The sequence below is a fragment of the Tachypleus tridentatus genome, chromosome 12, assembly GCF_004210375.1.
Source record: "Tachypleus tridentatus isolate NWPU-2018 chromosome 12, ASM421037v1, whole genome shotgun sequence".
In the NCBI taxonomy this organism is placed as follows: domain Eukaryota; kingdom Metazoa; phylum Arthropoda; class Merostomata; order Xiphosura; family Limulidae; genus Tachypleus; species Tachypleus tridentatus.
This window is the reverse complement of record NC_134836.1, coordinates 15,110,800-15,127,288: the sequence shown is the minus strand read 5'-3', so window position 1 is coordinate 15,127,288 and position 16,489 is coordinate 15,110,800. Positions and strand designations below refer to the sequence as shown.

General features: G+C 36.3%; 1 protein-coding gene across 5 annotated transcripts in view; it reads left to right on the top strand.

Annotated features, from left to right (window-relative positions):
• Nucleotides 1-5,582: 5,582 nt before the first annotated feature.
• The window catches only part of LOC143234937 (apoptosis inhibitor 5-like), an 80,257-nt gene continuing 69,350 nt past the window's right edge, over nucleotides 5,583-16,489 (top strand). For 2 of the 5 annotated variants that reach the window (XM_076472630.1, XM_076472629.1), the window contains exon 1: nucleotides 5,583-6,302. In XM_076472630.1, the coding sequence (XP_076328745.1) occupies nucleotides 6,234-6,302 (69 nt within the window). In that variant the 5' untranslated portion in view covers nucleotides 5,583-6,233. Of the gene's footprint in view, nucleotides 6,303-6,745; nucleotides 6,788-16,489 lie in introns of those variants that run through there. The other 3 variants (XM_076472632.1, XM_076472633.1, XM_076472631.1) reach the window with 3 other exon arrangements.

Sequence of the window (16,489 nt, the reverse complement as noted above, 5' to 3'; positions counted from 1 at the left end):
CTGTGAGAGAACATTTGCAATGACCATGAAAATTGACGTGTTAGATGCAATTGCATTTTTAAGTCAGTCAATCAAATATGTAACAAAGTGCTTTCGAAACTATGGATTTATTCTTATAATGGCGGGGATTGTGGCGAAGTTATTTGTTATGACGATTCTAGTGAAATCCAAGCTCTGATAAAATTGGTGCAGATGATTCTGTGAACGCGGAAAGTTTTGTGAACGTTGACAAGAATGTTTTAACAGAAACTGATGAAATTAATTTAAAATCTATAATAGAATTGCAAGATGGTAACAGTGAGAGATTCAGAAGATGAACAAAATGGAAGGATAGTGAGGAAATAAAAATTCCTACTTCATCACAAGTGTTAAGTTGTATTAAAGCTATCAAACTGTATGCAAAAATGAAGGGGTAAAATGAACTTTATGAAAAGGCTATAGAATTGGCATTCTCTTTTAACTGCATGAGAAAGCCCACTGCAAAAACGAAACTGTTGAAACTGGACACTTTTCAAATAAATTTGATTAAGATTTTGTCTACTTATGTATATTTTGAACGCCTATTTTTGTTCTTATTCTAATAAATATAGCATAAACAGTATAATAATTTTATTCACAAACGTCTTACTTCCCTTGAGTCAACCAGGTATAACATTCTTTTAAAAAATTATATATAATTAAGGAAATGCATGTTCACTATGTGTAAGCCAGAAAACATTCTGAAGCCGAAAATTTTACTCGGTCCCGTGCGATTCCGACTTAGACAGATTTTACTCTATTTATTCTCAGTTTAATTTTTGTTTTGAATATTTGCAAGTTTCGTATAGCATGTGGTCGAGAAACCTACTCAGCCGATCTTGTGTCAGGTTACCTTTATTCCTCTACTGCTGATCAAACAAAATATTTATCGAAGGCACTATGTTATATTTGAAGGTTTCTATCATTCTTCAGTTGGTCACAAACCCATCACTGATCATGATAATTCTGTAACCGATGGAAACATTAGTAAGTCTTGATTATATCACCCTTGTGACTCCAATTTATGCGTTTTGCATGTGGGTAACATCACACTTGCCATATTTCGTTCCAAAAATTAAAACGAGTGGATGTATTTTTTTTGGAAAATTTAACCATAACTTTTCAAAACGTTTTTAGTTTCTGAAAAATAAAATATCTAACTTTGATTTCACTTACTATTTGTAATAAAAATTTGTTATTTTATGTATTTACTTGCACTCAGACTCTGAATAGCTCTTGTGCAAGGTGATTTTCATCTTAAATATAAAAATACTATCTTTACAGAACAATAAGATATTTAAAGGTAAAAAATGTTTGATTTTGAATTTCGCGCAAAGCTACACGAGGGCTATCTGCGCTATCCGTTACTAATTTAGCAGTGTAAAACTATAGGGCGCTCGACTGGCAATGTTAGGGTCGCAGGTTCGAATCCCCGTCACACCAAATATGCTCGTTCTTTCAGTCGTGGGAGCGTTATAAAGTGATAATCAATCCCACTGTTCGTTGATAAAATAGTAGCCCAAGAGTTGGTGGTGGGTGGCGATAACTAGCTGCCTTCCCTCTAGTCTTACACCCCTAAATTATGGATGGCTATCGCAGATAGACCTCGTGTCGCTGTTCGCGAAATTCAAAAACAAAAAAACAAACCATTGGTCAAGGTCATGAGAATTATTCCGTTGACTTCAAGTTCAAGGCTTTCATATCTACTCTTAAAACAAAGAACAAGAACGCGAACAAAATAGTCAAGAGGCCGAGAGGGTAAGTCAACAACACGTACATCTTCTAAGGTCCACGAAAAAGACTAAGTTTACTAGTGTGTACTTTGGGAGTCAGAAACTTGAGATAGTGTTAATAAATCTGCGAATTGTTTCCTAAACGTTTGTGTAGAATTTTAGTTCAGCCTAAACACGCTAAAAATGGGATCCTAGCTCATTTCAGAATGATATTTTGTATTAAGGTCTGCCATAAAGCACAAATCATGGGTATCTGGCACGTGGAAGCATTGTTAAAAAAATCAAACTTTTCAAATATGAATTTTAAGACATAAATAATACACAACTGACTAAAATATAGAAGTAAAATCTAAATGGTAATTGAACTGTCTTTTAAACTAATAAGTGAAGTGAGAAAAATAGCCAAGCGCTAAGGACACTGTTCTCAACAATTGACTCAGCAAAATTTCTCTTTTTGTTTTCAAACTAATTTATTGCCTACGTTTCCTGCTAAGCTTGAAAAATTAGAGTGAGGAATTTGTTTGTTTTTTGTTTATAAACATGCTTTTCAAGCAAATTACCTTAGTGACGCACTTCGAAAGTGATGTGGCTTATCTTGAACTTGTGAATTTTTACTGTTGTTTATTTTAAGTCCAACTATTGGTTTCGATTCAAGCTACAAGTAGACAACCTGTGTACATGTTCTTTGAGCATCTGCACTAAAATATACACATTACGTACATTTGCTTCTACTTGTTTGTTTGTTTTTTGAATTTCGTACAAAGCTACTCGAGGGCTATCTGGAGCTCATGAAGAGTCTGCGTGTCAGAAATCTCTCCTGGAAGGAGTTTTCATATGATTTCTACTCAGCCCTTATTGTTTGTTTGTTTTGAATTTCGCGCAATGCTACTCGAGGCCTGTCTGCGCTAGGCGTCCCTAATTTAGCAGTGTAAGACTAGAGGGAAGGCAGCTAGTCATCACCACCCCCCGCCAACTCTTGAACTATTCTTTTACCAACGAATAGTGGGATTGATCGTGACATTATAACGTCCCCACGGCTGGGAGGGCGAGCATGTATGGCGCGACTCGGGCGCGAACCCGCGCCCCTCAGATTACGAAGTGCACGTCTTAACGCGCTAGGCCATGCCGGGCCCAATACTTGTTTAAAGAATCAAATTATATAACACTGATTTTTTTATTTACACGATTCTAAAAACTGAGACTGAAAAAATGACAATGGTTTCGGTATGGCCAGATGGTTAAGGTGACTGACTCACAATTTGAGAGTCACGGGTTCATATTTTCGTTCCACCAAATATGCTCGCCATTTCAGCAGAGAGAGCGTTACAATGAGTATTTCAAGAGTTGGCGGTGGATGATGATGACTAGCTGCTTTCACTCTAGTATTTCGCTGTTAAATAGAGAATGTCTAGCGCAGATAGCACTCGTATAGCTTTGCGCGAAATTCGAAACAAACCAAACCAATTCAGATTAAGCAATTATGCTATGCATATATTGTAATAACTGTGATAAATAATACCTCTATAGAAGGATAATTAGTCTTACATTTACTTATAAACAGCATATATATTGTAAACCACAGGAACTTAAAAATGTGAACACTTACAAATGCTGTTAATGACTCATTTCCACTCCTCTTGCTTTCCTCTGTTTCTCAATCACTTTTATGCTTCTAATAATTTATTTTAAATCAACTACCTGTAAGAATAATTGAAGAAAACTTTTCTTAACTAGTAAAATTGAAGGAATTTCAATGTCTATTAAAGTGAGTTAGAAAATAAACATGGAACGAGATGACTCTTTTTCCGTAGCTATGATGGGTTAGGATAATATGAAGAACAACTATTAAGCAAAAGACTGTGTGTGAAAAAATATCAAACAATTTATGAAACCAGTGACATGGTTTAATTGTGTGGCCTCTTTCACAGGACAAGAGAGAATTATATAAAAGAAAAAGATCGTGTGATACATTGGGCTGATACCAGCTTCAACTTGGTTGGCATGAGCATATTTGGAGGATTTAAAAAATGATGTCTTGTTTATTTTTATAGAAGATCCGAGAAATCTAGAGCCATTGAACGAGAATACCATTGAACTATTTGTTTAATAAGCTATGTAAAAAAACGCTTTTAAAGGTGTTGATGGTGAGAACTAAAAGTAGAATAAGACCAGAGATTATGATTTTATGGAAGATTGTGATACAAAAAATGCTATCTTTTTGCTTTTGGAGAGGGTTGTAGAAATTAAGAAGGACATTTTCTTGTATTTCATTAATTATACCAAAGCTTTTGTGAAAGTAAATTAAATTCTGGAAAAAATGAACATTGATGGTAAGGACTTAAGAATATTAAGAAATTTCTATTTGGAGCGAACTACAGCAATAAAGATATAAAATGAATTAACTGATTTCATCTAAATTAAGAGAGACATAAAGCAAGGCTGTGTCTTTTCACCTAACTTGTTTAATTTGTACAGTGAGACAATTCTGACGGAGATTGAGAATTTATCAGGGCTTATTACTGCCAAATAAAATCTGAACAACTTGAATTATGCTGATTACAAAGTTTTAACAGCTGGTTAACAAGGAAGCTGGAATAAGTTTCAGGTAAATATGTTAGTGGAACTGAAAAGAAGAGCTTAAGTATTAACTATAGGAAAACAGAATGCACAGTAATTACAAGAGAGATCATTCCTGTATGTATTGTCAAAGTAGATAAAGCAAGTCATTAAAGTCGACTGCTTTGGAAGCTGAATAATGTAAGATGGTAAATGTGATCATGAAAAAAACGTAGAGAAAGGATGGCAAAAGACGTATATCTGAAAGGAAAAAAAAACAGCTGACAAATAATAACATTTTTATTGGAATGAAGCTAAATGTTTTGTATTGCCATGTTATACTAATTGTCACAAATGCATTAGGATGTTGCACAATATCATCAACTACAGTATCTTTGTTTTGTTTGTTTGGGAATTTCGCACAAAGCTACTCGAGGGCTATCTGTGCTAGCCGTCACTAATTTAGCAGTGTAAGACTAGAGGGAAGGCAGCTAGTCATCACCATCCACCGCCAACTCTTGGGCTACTCTTTACTAACGAATAGTGGGATTGACCGTCACATTATACACCCCCACGGCTGGGAGGGCGAGCATGTTTAGCGCGACGCGGGCGCGAACCCGCGACCCTCGGATTACGAGTCGCATGCCTTACGCGCTTGGCCATGCCAGGCCTATCAACTACAGAAAAATGAACTGAAGCAACTGAGTTGTGATTTTTAAAGCGCATCTTGAAGGTGTGTTACACAACACTTCTCGAAGGAAGATATTTTGAGTAGGTTGTAGAATGAAGCTATTGGTTAGCATTAAAAATTACACTTGGGGTTTCTTAGATACATTATGAGTAAAAAGAAATGCAAAGTCTAATCATAACTAGAAAGATTGAAATTAACAGATGTCAAGAGTTTTTTCTAAATGGATAAATATACTGACACTGGAGAGAGAGGAAAAGGAGAGAGATCTCTTTTAATAGTCATGTCTGAGTTGTTAAAAATATCTTATTTCCAATTACTAAAGAAGCTAATCCTTTATTTTGGCTGGTAGAGCACTCGCCAGTCTCACCTTCTGTGCAAAAAATTCTTGGATTTAAACCCAAACTGATGACATTATATTAACATAATTAAATTTTAAAAGAATTTCACACACTCCTATTGTGCGATAGACACTAGCCACTGGTTTGAAGAGTTACTCTTTAATACAAATGAAAATTCTGTTTCATTTATTCAGTTGTGTCAGTTTCTACATTGCTGTCCATATTTTGTTGAAATTTTGATTCTTATTTGTCGGATATTTCCGCACCCGGCTACAAAATATTTCCGTACACCTGTGCAAACTTAAGATACTTTGCTTGTATCGTGTTTTATCTTCTTTTGAACCTTTTTTATTTGTTTATTTGTATTTAAGCACAAAGGTACACAAGGGGTTATTTGTAATTTGCCATCACGGTATCGAAGCCCGGTTTCTAGAGGTGTGAGTTCGCAGACCTGCCGCTATATCGATGGAGGAAGGGAACTCTTTTGAGAGATTTGATGAATCATAGAAAGTGCAAAGAACAGTGTTTTCAACTCAAAATAACGGCCTAAATTAAGGCTTCGCTAATTTTTGCAATGCATAATAAAAGTATAAAAGTTAGAACTTACCTGTAATTTTGATATAATAAGTAATGATCTCGTTCAAGAGAAAGAAAGAGAAAACTGAAATGCAGTTGGTCTGTTGTTGATTGTCATCATACATGGTTATTTTTTTTATTATTATTCATTGCTTTGTGTATTTTTTACAATATATAAATATAATTCACTGAGTGTTGTAGTATGACGATATGAAAGTAAGGAAAGACTTATGAATTAAGGCTTAAGTAATTTTTTGCGGGTGTTTTCTTGGATTTAAACTCGTATAGAAGTTGTGCTAAAGGCGAAATTGTGTTTAAAATATGGACAGCGTAGAAAAACTTTACAGAAACTATGAGATATTGGCAGATGCAAAGGAAAAAATTTTAGAGGTAATTAACGTTTATATAATTGTATTAATGTTCACTTTTATTGTTTTTAAAGTTTTATTAACTTATTACTGTTAGGTAGTTAGGCTTAATCGCAGGCTTTCGGACTAACTTGTAATTATTGCATTGTCAAGTTCACGAAATATAACATGAAAAGTTGAATTTTAAACTGCATAGTCTATGCTAAGTTTAGAAAGCATTTGTCATGAATAATTCAGCCCAGACAATTATCACTGCCATAACCACCGTTATTTAAAATGTTTATATTCGGTTATTTTACGATATTAAATGTTAATATTATAATATTTATGGTTATGTAACACTTAACTGTAACATTGAGTAGGTTGAGTAACACTAGTAGTGGTAACATTAACAGCCGTGATCATATTTAATAATATAAATATTATTAATTTCATAAACAGTAATAACTGTATGGGAATACCACAATATAAAAAATATATATGAATATAAGTATATATTTCTTAAAAGTACGTACATTCCGGCAGTTTATAGGTCTATAACTAGAACTTGTAAATTGGGTATCACTGTTGCTATTACTATTAGTCGTGTTTTTAACGTTGCATAATATTTAACTGTGAAGCTTTATTAAGTAGTTTCTAATTGAGAATGTTTGGTTTGTATGACTAAATGTATGTTTCATATTAAGATTTATTCAGAAAAGGTAGTTTAAAATTCATTGCTAATGTCATTATCAATAGATATCATTTGCCACATTTACAGTGTAAAGACTATTTAATTAGTGTTATCTTAATGTTCAGACATATGGAAATTTTCTTTTGTTTTATAGAGTTTATCAACTGAAAGTGTCTATGACCAATTAAGTTGCTCATAGTATTGTAAGGTTATGTGCATATAACTTGTTAAAATAAAGCTTGGAGTAAATATGAGATTTTCATCACCATATCTGCTAAATTTGTGCTTAAGTAGAGTAAGGGATGCATTTGGCATCATATCCTTGATAATAGATTGGCATATTTACCAAAACTGTATAGTTTGTTATTGTGATTTTGTGCATAAAAATTAAAATGATAAAGTTTGATGCCTTTCACTGGTTATAAATGTCCAGTTTGATTGTTCTCTGATATTAATATTCTGTCTTAGGTAGTAAACAGTTGTATCTTTAATGTTCATGTGCCACTAGATTTCTTGAGTTGTATTTCTAATATTATATAGTTATTCAAAATTGACACTAAGGAATTTTACAAGCATTTGGCATCGTTTAACATTGACACTAGAGCTCAGAAATTAGTGGAATGTAAGAAGAAGTTAATTATCAGTCTGATTAATTTATTCCTTGAACTAATTGCGAGACTTCAGTTGTTAAAATAACTGAGAATAATACTAACTGAAAATGTTAATTTGGATTGTTTTATCATATTTGTGGTATTTATAAAGTTAATCATAATTTTTATTCATTATTTTATATGAAACTAGTCATGTAATTGATTTTCATAGATGATTGAGCTCTGTTAATGAGAGGTTGATATCATGTTAGTATTAAAAGCTCTGTCTTTGAACTTGTCAAAATAAGTAGATCCATATTCATTTTACTTGACAGATGCATATAAATGAAATAATTCTCACATTTTTTTAATACTTTTTTTAAATTATTAAAGTTCTACTTGTTTTAGCCAGTTACTTCTATTATGATATTTATTGAAGTTGCAACATAAATCGATTGTGTAAAACTTAGACAAAATACAGTTCAGTTCACCATTTGAAATTTTTACATAAAGGATTAGTGATAGTTACCTATATAAATATAATAGTACTGTCTGTGTTATGTCCATACAACTAATTATTTGATATAGAGGTTCATTAATCCATGTTTGAGTACGTACAAATATTCAGTTTTGTGTTTTGTACCTTTTACTGGCATTTTTTGCATCTTTCACCTCTACCCTCACCTCCTGTAAATGGATCTTTACCAAATTTGGTATGAAGGTTCATTGGGTCCATGGGGGAGATGCATACAAATTTTCATTTTGCAGGTTTTATGGGTGTTTTGCATTTTTTACTACTACTTTTTGTGGATGAATTGTCACCAGAATTTGTATGAAGGGTGTTAAGTCCATGTGGGGTTACTTACAAACTTTGTTTTGCATATTTTGGTTTTTATGGGTATTTTTATGTTTTTTACCACTACTTTACCCACATTGATGGTCCTGCACCAAATATGGTATAAAGGTTAAGTGAGTCCATGTGGAGATACTTTCAAACTTGTTGTTTTGCATTTTGTGTTTTGCGGTTTTTTATTGGAATTTTTACGTTTTTTACTGTTACAAGTCTTTCAATTTGGTGGAGGTTTATTATTTTCTACTTTTTTCTCTTAAATCACCCAGTGGCTCAATGATATTTTGGCTTGTTTACAACAAACCACATTGCTATACTTGTAGTAGATGAGGCCCAGATTACCATTGTGTGGTTTTGTCCTTATTTCCACAAATGGACATTCAGTAATTCATGTCATTATTGTTCTGACTTTGGTTAGTTGCATATTTCTTTGTGAATTGTTGTCTATATCATTTTTAATGGATTGTTGGTTAGTTATTAGTTGGTACTTTGTTTACTTGGTATATTTAGATAGTTTCTAAGTTCAATTTTATTAATTTCTCTATTGACAAGGTACATTTTGTTTGTTTTTCAGTTTGATATCAATAAATGTTTTGGTTTTTATCACAATTTTTAGGGGTTTCATGCACCTTGCTCTTCTGGAATTTCTATTTGTACACTTATCTTTCAGGGACTGGTTGTTCTAGTTCACCTTTCCATGGCTTATTTGGTGTGGAGGCTCATCTTGCCATGTCTTTTATCTGGAAATTCAAACTGACTCTGTTTATGCACCTTAAAGTTTTTGGGGCCTGTCATCTTATTTACTTCCTTTTTGTTTTGTATCTTTACATTGTCACCCCATTTCTTCATTTTTCTTATTCCTAAGTTGGATGTCAGTAGTGATATGGGTCTTTACATGGTGGGGTACATCCTGGGTTGACTACAGAGAGACCTTCACTTCTGTTCTCTGGGTTTCTCAATGGCCATCGCCTTGATTATTGTTTGCCATTCTTTTCCTTCCTTCAAAGGATCCTGTTTTGTGCAATTGTTGTTCAGTGTTGGGTGACACCTTCTCTTACTGGGAACTGTAGTGCCAGCTCTTCCAGTTTGGCCAAGATATTTTCCCTCAGCCTATTGTTTTCCCTTTCTTGGTTGTTATATGAAAGCCCATTATTCACCTCTTTTTGTCTTTTTTTCAATCTGTGATCCCTTTTTGTTCCACCAGGGTGTTGTTTCTGTTCCTTCCTTGGGTTTTCACACTTTGTCTGTGTGTATCTTTGTTTTATGTAGTAATTATATCCTTTCCCATTTCCTTTTTGTCTCTTTCCCTTTAGGTGACATTTTTCTGTTTAGGGTTCTTCTAGTTGGTATTCCCTCAGATACTTTGCATGATTTCATGAGTAGTTACAAACTTTTACAGATGTAGTGTTAGTCATTTTGTCTTAGCTTTTTCAAGATGACTGATTCTGGCTTCTTTGTGTTTTTAGTCTGCAACACTTTGCTTCTAGAGGCAGTAGATCATGATGTTTAGTTCTTTGATACAAGAGATTTTTCTCTTTTCCTTGTTTGTGGTTCTCTTTTGGTATTTTCTTGACTTCCTCAACATCAGTTGGACCCATCATTTTCCACATGGTATTTGGAACACTTAATCATTAAAGCTCTTTCCTGTCTTTCTCAAGATATTCTTTTTCTTTTGGGGCTTATTGAGGTGTATTTATGTATGTAGTGAGGGGACCTCCAAAAGAAGATGGTGTACTTTAAGTTTACCAGCTCAGGGATCTGAACGTCTACCAATGTGTTTGCCATGTGTGGCAACCTGTGAAAGGAAGGAGAGGATCCTGGTGGTTGAGGGGTCCAACCCTAACACACCACTTTGGACTTGAATTCCTGTAGACAGGTAGCCTTGGGGTGGCCCCATCCAGAGTCAGTTGGTGGAAAAATCTTCAACACAACACAAACTGTTCCTAAATTTGAAGAGCATTGGAAATACACCCATTGAGGTTGCTCCCCTTGCTACCCTCAATTCCTCGAAAGGAGTAATTGTTGAGAGGGACTTTAAAAACATTCCTGAATTGGAGATCCTCACTGGTTTTACCAACCAAGAGATGTTTCTGTGGTGTGCCAAATCTCCACGTGCAACGACAGAATTATAATGATTAATAGTGTTTTGTTATTGATGTTTACATCACCATTTCAGGTTATCTGAACTGTAAGGTATGGCTATATATTTCCATTTTTCAGATATTTCTGGCAACAGCAGTTTGGTCACTTGAAGACATCATATGATGGTTCTTTAACATGCGCTCATTGTGATGACAAAGACACAATCTCTACGAGTGTGAACTGGAACCACACTGTATTAACTGCAATAATTCACACCCATTTTACTCTAGTTTTTGCCCTAATTAGGTGGAGGAGAAGAGATGCAATGCTTGAAGACTATAAACAATATATCCTACCCAGAGACTCGGAAGTTGTCTCCCATTCCATGTCAGACATATGCTGATGCACTACATTCCACTGCCACAGTGGGAGTGCAGATAGATTTCTCCATGCCTTCAGCAGAGCTGTGTGAAAAACATCTGAAGAGTTTTTTGTCATCCATGGTTAAAAAGTTGACAAGTATACATCTTATTCCATCTCTGTCTCTAGCACTCCTTCCAGTGGCTGCCCAGTTCCACTTTTTTTGGCTTTGGGTTCGGGCATTTCTTTAGATCTGTTTTCTTCTCCAGTTCCGAGATGCAAAATGATAAATCATTTATGCCCTTAGTCATTGGAATCTTTGTCCACAGACAAAGTCCTGTCTACTCAACCCAGGGCAGAATCCATGGAGGTCGATATACCTCAATTCAATAAAGAAAATACGTGGTAACAAAAAACAGAAGGGTTCCTCACCCCATTCTCCTCCACATAAATAAAAATGGCCACTTTGATACAGTGGAACTGTCAGGGATTTTGTTCAAATATAAATAACAATAAGGATTTGATTGATTCTTACCACTCTGTGTATGCCTCCTAACAGGAAACGTTTCTGAAATCTGAAACCTGCTGATGCAGTTACCCTTCAGCAATTTTTTTGGACAGAAATGACAGGTTCAATGATGGATGAGCACATGGAGGGGTGGCACTGTTGGTTGTTCAGCATGTGCCCACTTGATACACCTTTGGAAGCTATAGCCATCTGTGTTTTCTTAGGTAGTAACATCATTATTTGTTCTCTCTACCTGTCTCCTGAAGAGACTTATGATTGGTTAGACCTTGTTGCCCTCATTGAACAATTACTGTCTCCCTTTTTGATCCTGGGAGATTTTGATGGACATAATTCTGTCAGGGTTGGTGTTGATATTGGTGAAAGGGGTCATTCCATAGAGTGTATGCTCTCGGGGTCACAACCTTTCTCTCTTCAGTACTGGTTCTTGTAGTTATTTTTATGCACCTAGTCATTCTTTTCCTGCTGTTGAATTCTCTATCTACTCCCCTTCACTTTTCTCTTACTTTTCTTCGAGGGATGACAGTTACCCATGGGGCAGTGATCATTTTGAGAGAAACTAACAATGGTCGATTCCACCTGATCCATGTGCCTCGATCGAAGTTGGACCAGACTAATTGGCTCTCTTTCACTGCTCTCTCAGAAATTGATCTTGCCATTATCTGAAAGTTGCTGATAGATGACTGCATAGCAGCAGTGACTGATTGTATTGTTCAGGCAGCTGTTCAGTGTATTCCTAAAACCTTGACATGTTTTCCATGGTATCCTTGTCTGTGGTAGCATCCTGCCTGTCACATGGCATGAAAGGCTCAAGGATGGGTCTGGGATACCTACGATAGGTATCCCACACTTTTAAACCACATTGCTTTTCAGTAGACCTGTACACATACTTGTCAGGTAAGACATTAAAGCCAGAAGGATTTTTTTTTTAATATTGTGCAAAGCTACATGAGGGCTATCTGCGCTAGCCATTCCTAATTTAGTAGTGTAAGACTAGAGAGAAGGCAGCTAGTCAGCACCACCCACTGCCAACTCTTGGGCTACTCTTTTACCAATGAATAGGGGGATTGACCATCACATTATAAAGCTCTCACGGCTGAAAGGGCAAGCATGATTGGTGCAATGAGAATTCGAACCCACGACCCTAGGATTATGAGTCAAGTGCCTTAACCACCTGGCCATGCCAGGCCAGCCAGAAGGAATCTTGGATTAAATATACATCTAGCATCTCTTCTACCACCACCCTCAAAGTCACATGGACAAGATGGTCAGTGAACATTATACTTCTGTCCCCTTTTAATCTTGCTCTCTAAAGGCCAGGAAGTTGCTGCTGCCCAGAGCATTGCTGATACTCTCAGCAAAACTCTTTCTCGTGCATCTAGCACTTCTGCTTCATCCCCCACCTTCTTAGTCATCAAGACTTGGGAAGAGCATTTGGCTCTTTCCATTCAAGCTGGTTGTCTCTATGACTATAATCGATCTCTTTACACTGATGGAACTCAAGCTTGCTTTTCATCGGTCTGATAGTATATCAGTTGGGCCTGAAGATATTCAGTATGAGATGCTGTGCCATCTCTCTTGTTACTTTTCTGGTTGGTGTTTACCACAACTGGCAGAAGAATACTACTGTCCAATTGCTCTGATGAGCTGTCTCTGTAAGATCTTGGAGAAAATGGTTAATGTTCATTTTTTTTGGTTCCTTGAATCAAACAGCCTTCCCTCGCCCACCCAGAGTGGGTTTTGACAACAGCGCCCCAATGTGGATTACCTGTTTCAACTTCAAATATCAATTAGGGAACCATATCTCGAGCAACAACATCTTGCTTCTGTTGTTGTTGTTTTTTTACTTTGAGAAAGCTTATAATACTATGTGGAGGTATGGCATTTTGTGAGACCTCCACTTATGGGTTATGTGGCCATTTGCCCACTGTTATCAAAACTTATTCAATGGACTGGCAATTCCAACTTTGTGTGGGTTCAACACTTTCCCATTTTTTCCTTCAGAGCTATGTCTTGAGTGTCACACTTTTCATTATAAAGATTAATTCCATTGCTGAACAACTCCACATTACAGTTGTAAATGTACCCTACGTTGACCACTTCCACTTTTTGTGTCAGTTTTCGAACATGAGGTTTACTGAGCAGCAGCTACAGACTGCCCTCAGTCATCTAATGAAGTGGACCACAGCAAACAGTTTTACCTTTTCTCTCTCTAAAATTGTTTGCATGCACTTTTGTCACAAACAGGGCATTCACAACATTCCCCCCTTGATGTGGATTCCTGTATGTGGTGAGGGGACCTCTCAGGGAAGGTTCTGTTCTTTCAGTTTACCTCCTAAACATCCATCCATGTGTGGTAACCCATGAGGGGGAGGAGAGGATCCTGGTGGTGGAGGGGTTCAACCCTAACATACCACTTTAGGCTTGAATTCCTGTAGATGGTCAGCCTTAGGGTGGCTCTGCTTGGGTCAGTCAGCTGGTCCATTCAGGCTAGGGTCAACCAAGTACCAGTGTTGGATGTTCTTAATAGGTGTTGTGGGCATTGTATCTGATGCTGGTGTTTGGGTACAGTGCTCACAAAACCCTGGTGTTGCTGCAGTGTCTTTGTTTGACATCGTAGTGCATCCCCTCATAGGGATCCATGGTGGATGGGTTCAGTGGGCACCAAATTTTCCCTTTCTTTATTATGGATACTTCAATTACAAATCTTAATAAGATAGTGATAAAACAGTCTATATGTAAACAACCATGTCTTGAAGATTTTGAGCAGCAATCCTCACCATCTGTACCACCTGTTGTACCTCGTTTTCTTATATTGCATTCGCTTTCAGACAAACCTTTAGGACAAATGTCTCCATTTTTCATCAAGAATGGACTAGAGGGACTTGCTGGCTCTCCAAAGGAAGTAAAGAAGCTTTGATCTGGTGATATATTGGTAGAAATGTCCACATCTCAATGCAGTGAACTCCTATTGCATTCAAAGGCAATTGGGGATATACAGTTACGACAGAAAGAGTTCATACCTCTGCGTCCCAGTAGTTTTTTGCTCATAATTTCAAATGTATCATGATTAGGATAATGAAAGTATTATATATTATAAATATGATACCAACACACATCTACATAAATTTTTATGTTAATTGAATGAAATATAAACTGTTTATAAACAAATAACCAAACATAGGAGGGGCAGAAAGTGTTCGTGCATCTACTATAATGGTCAGTTGTGTAGCCTTTCAGGTGAATTACTTGGTGCAATCTCCACATAGCCTTCCATGATTGTTTGACAGTACTCGACTGGTATTTTCTTCCATTCATCTTTACAGAAGGTGTCCAACTCTTGCAAGTTTTTCGAATGATTGTGATGAAATCTGGTCTTCAACTCGTGCCAAACGTTTTCAATTGGGTTGAGATCAGGTGACTGTGATGGCCACTCCAGAATGATTATATGGTTTCCTCTGCAACCAGGATTGCACATATTTCGATGTGTGCTTAGTGTCATTATTGTGCTGGAAGATCCAACGACGCCCAAGTTGCAAGTTCCAAGCATCATTCTTGATATAAGTGCTTAATATATCAACAAACCCTTCATTTTTCATGATTCTGTTGATGCAGTAAAGGCTGCCTATACCAGAAGATCTGAAGGAACTGCATAGCATGATCGAGCCAGCTCAGTGTTTAACTGTAGGGACAACATTCCACTTTCTTATGGAAAATATTGCGAACATCATTGTTGCCGAAAAGTTTGATTTTAATCTCGTCTGACCAAAGAATACTCTTGCGTACCTCAATCGTACTTCTAAATGAACAGGCTTTAAATATGGAGTTCTACGAAGATGGCATGTTTTGAACCCAGAAAAGCATAACATGTTCATAACTGTAGCTCTACTTACTTCAACCCCAGTTTCCCTTACCAGTTTCTGTATGTCATTACATATTAAATGAGGGTTCCTACTAACTTCTCTGAGAACCTTCCTCTTGGTTCTCTCTAGAATTTTGGTGGGGCGTCCAGAATGAGAGGTTAGCAGTTGATCCTGTAAGCTTAAACTTGCAATTATGCTTTGAGCAGTAGATTTCGGCAAATTAAGTTGTGTATCAATACTGAAAAGAGACACATGAGACTTGTATTTTACAATACAGTTTTTTAAATCACTGGACAGTTGTTTTCTGTTTGCCATGATGACTAGGCAGATAATGACGGAGACAGCGCTAAATTGCCAGAAGTACATTTGCTGGCTAAATTCCAATAATTATGAACCCAGTATCTAGTTCTGGAATGGTATAATGTAGTTTATTCACCAAAGTAAACAAAATTTTTATGGGAATATCAGTTTTTTCACACGTTCTGAAATGTACGAACACTTTCTACTCCTATTTTTGGTTATTTGTTTATAAACAGTTTAATTGTCGTTTAATGTATATAAAAAAATTTTGTAGATGTGTGTTAATATAATATTTATAATATAGCATATGTTTATTAGCCTAATCGTGATACTTTTTAAGTTATGAGCAAAAAACTACTCAGACGCAGGGGTACGAACACTTTCTGTCGTGAGCATATCTATCGAGGTTACACCTCATGCTACTTTCAATTCATCATGAGGAGTTATTGTTGAGAGGGATTTGAAGAACATCCCAGAGTGAGAGATTCTCACTGGTTTCTCCACCCAAGGAGTTTCTGCAGTGAGGCGTATATCCACTCGCAAAGATGGAATTATGATGCCGACCAATGTCCTCATTCTTACATTTATGTCACCACGTCCACCTGCCACCATCAAGGCAGTTTATCTTAATTGGAGAGTACGGCCATACATTCCAATTTCTCTCCAATGTTTCCAGTGTCAGCAGTTCGGTTACTGTGGCAAGGACAATGATGTCTACAAGTGTGAAACAGACCCTCATTGCATCAATTGCAATGGCTCTCACCCATCCTACTTTCATTTTTGCCCTAAATAGTTGAAAGTAAAAGAGGTGCAGCATTTGAAAACGATTCATAACATTACTTTTCCTGAGGCTCAATAATTGCTGTCCACCACCTCATCTCGGACGTATGCTGCTGCACTTCATTCCACAACTACAGTGGGAGTGCAGACAGATTTCTCTGCCTCCTAAAAAATCATTCTCCAAA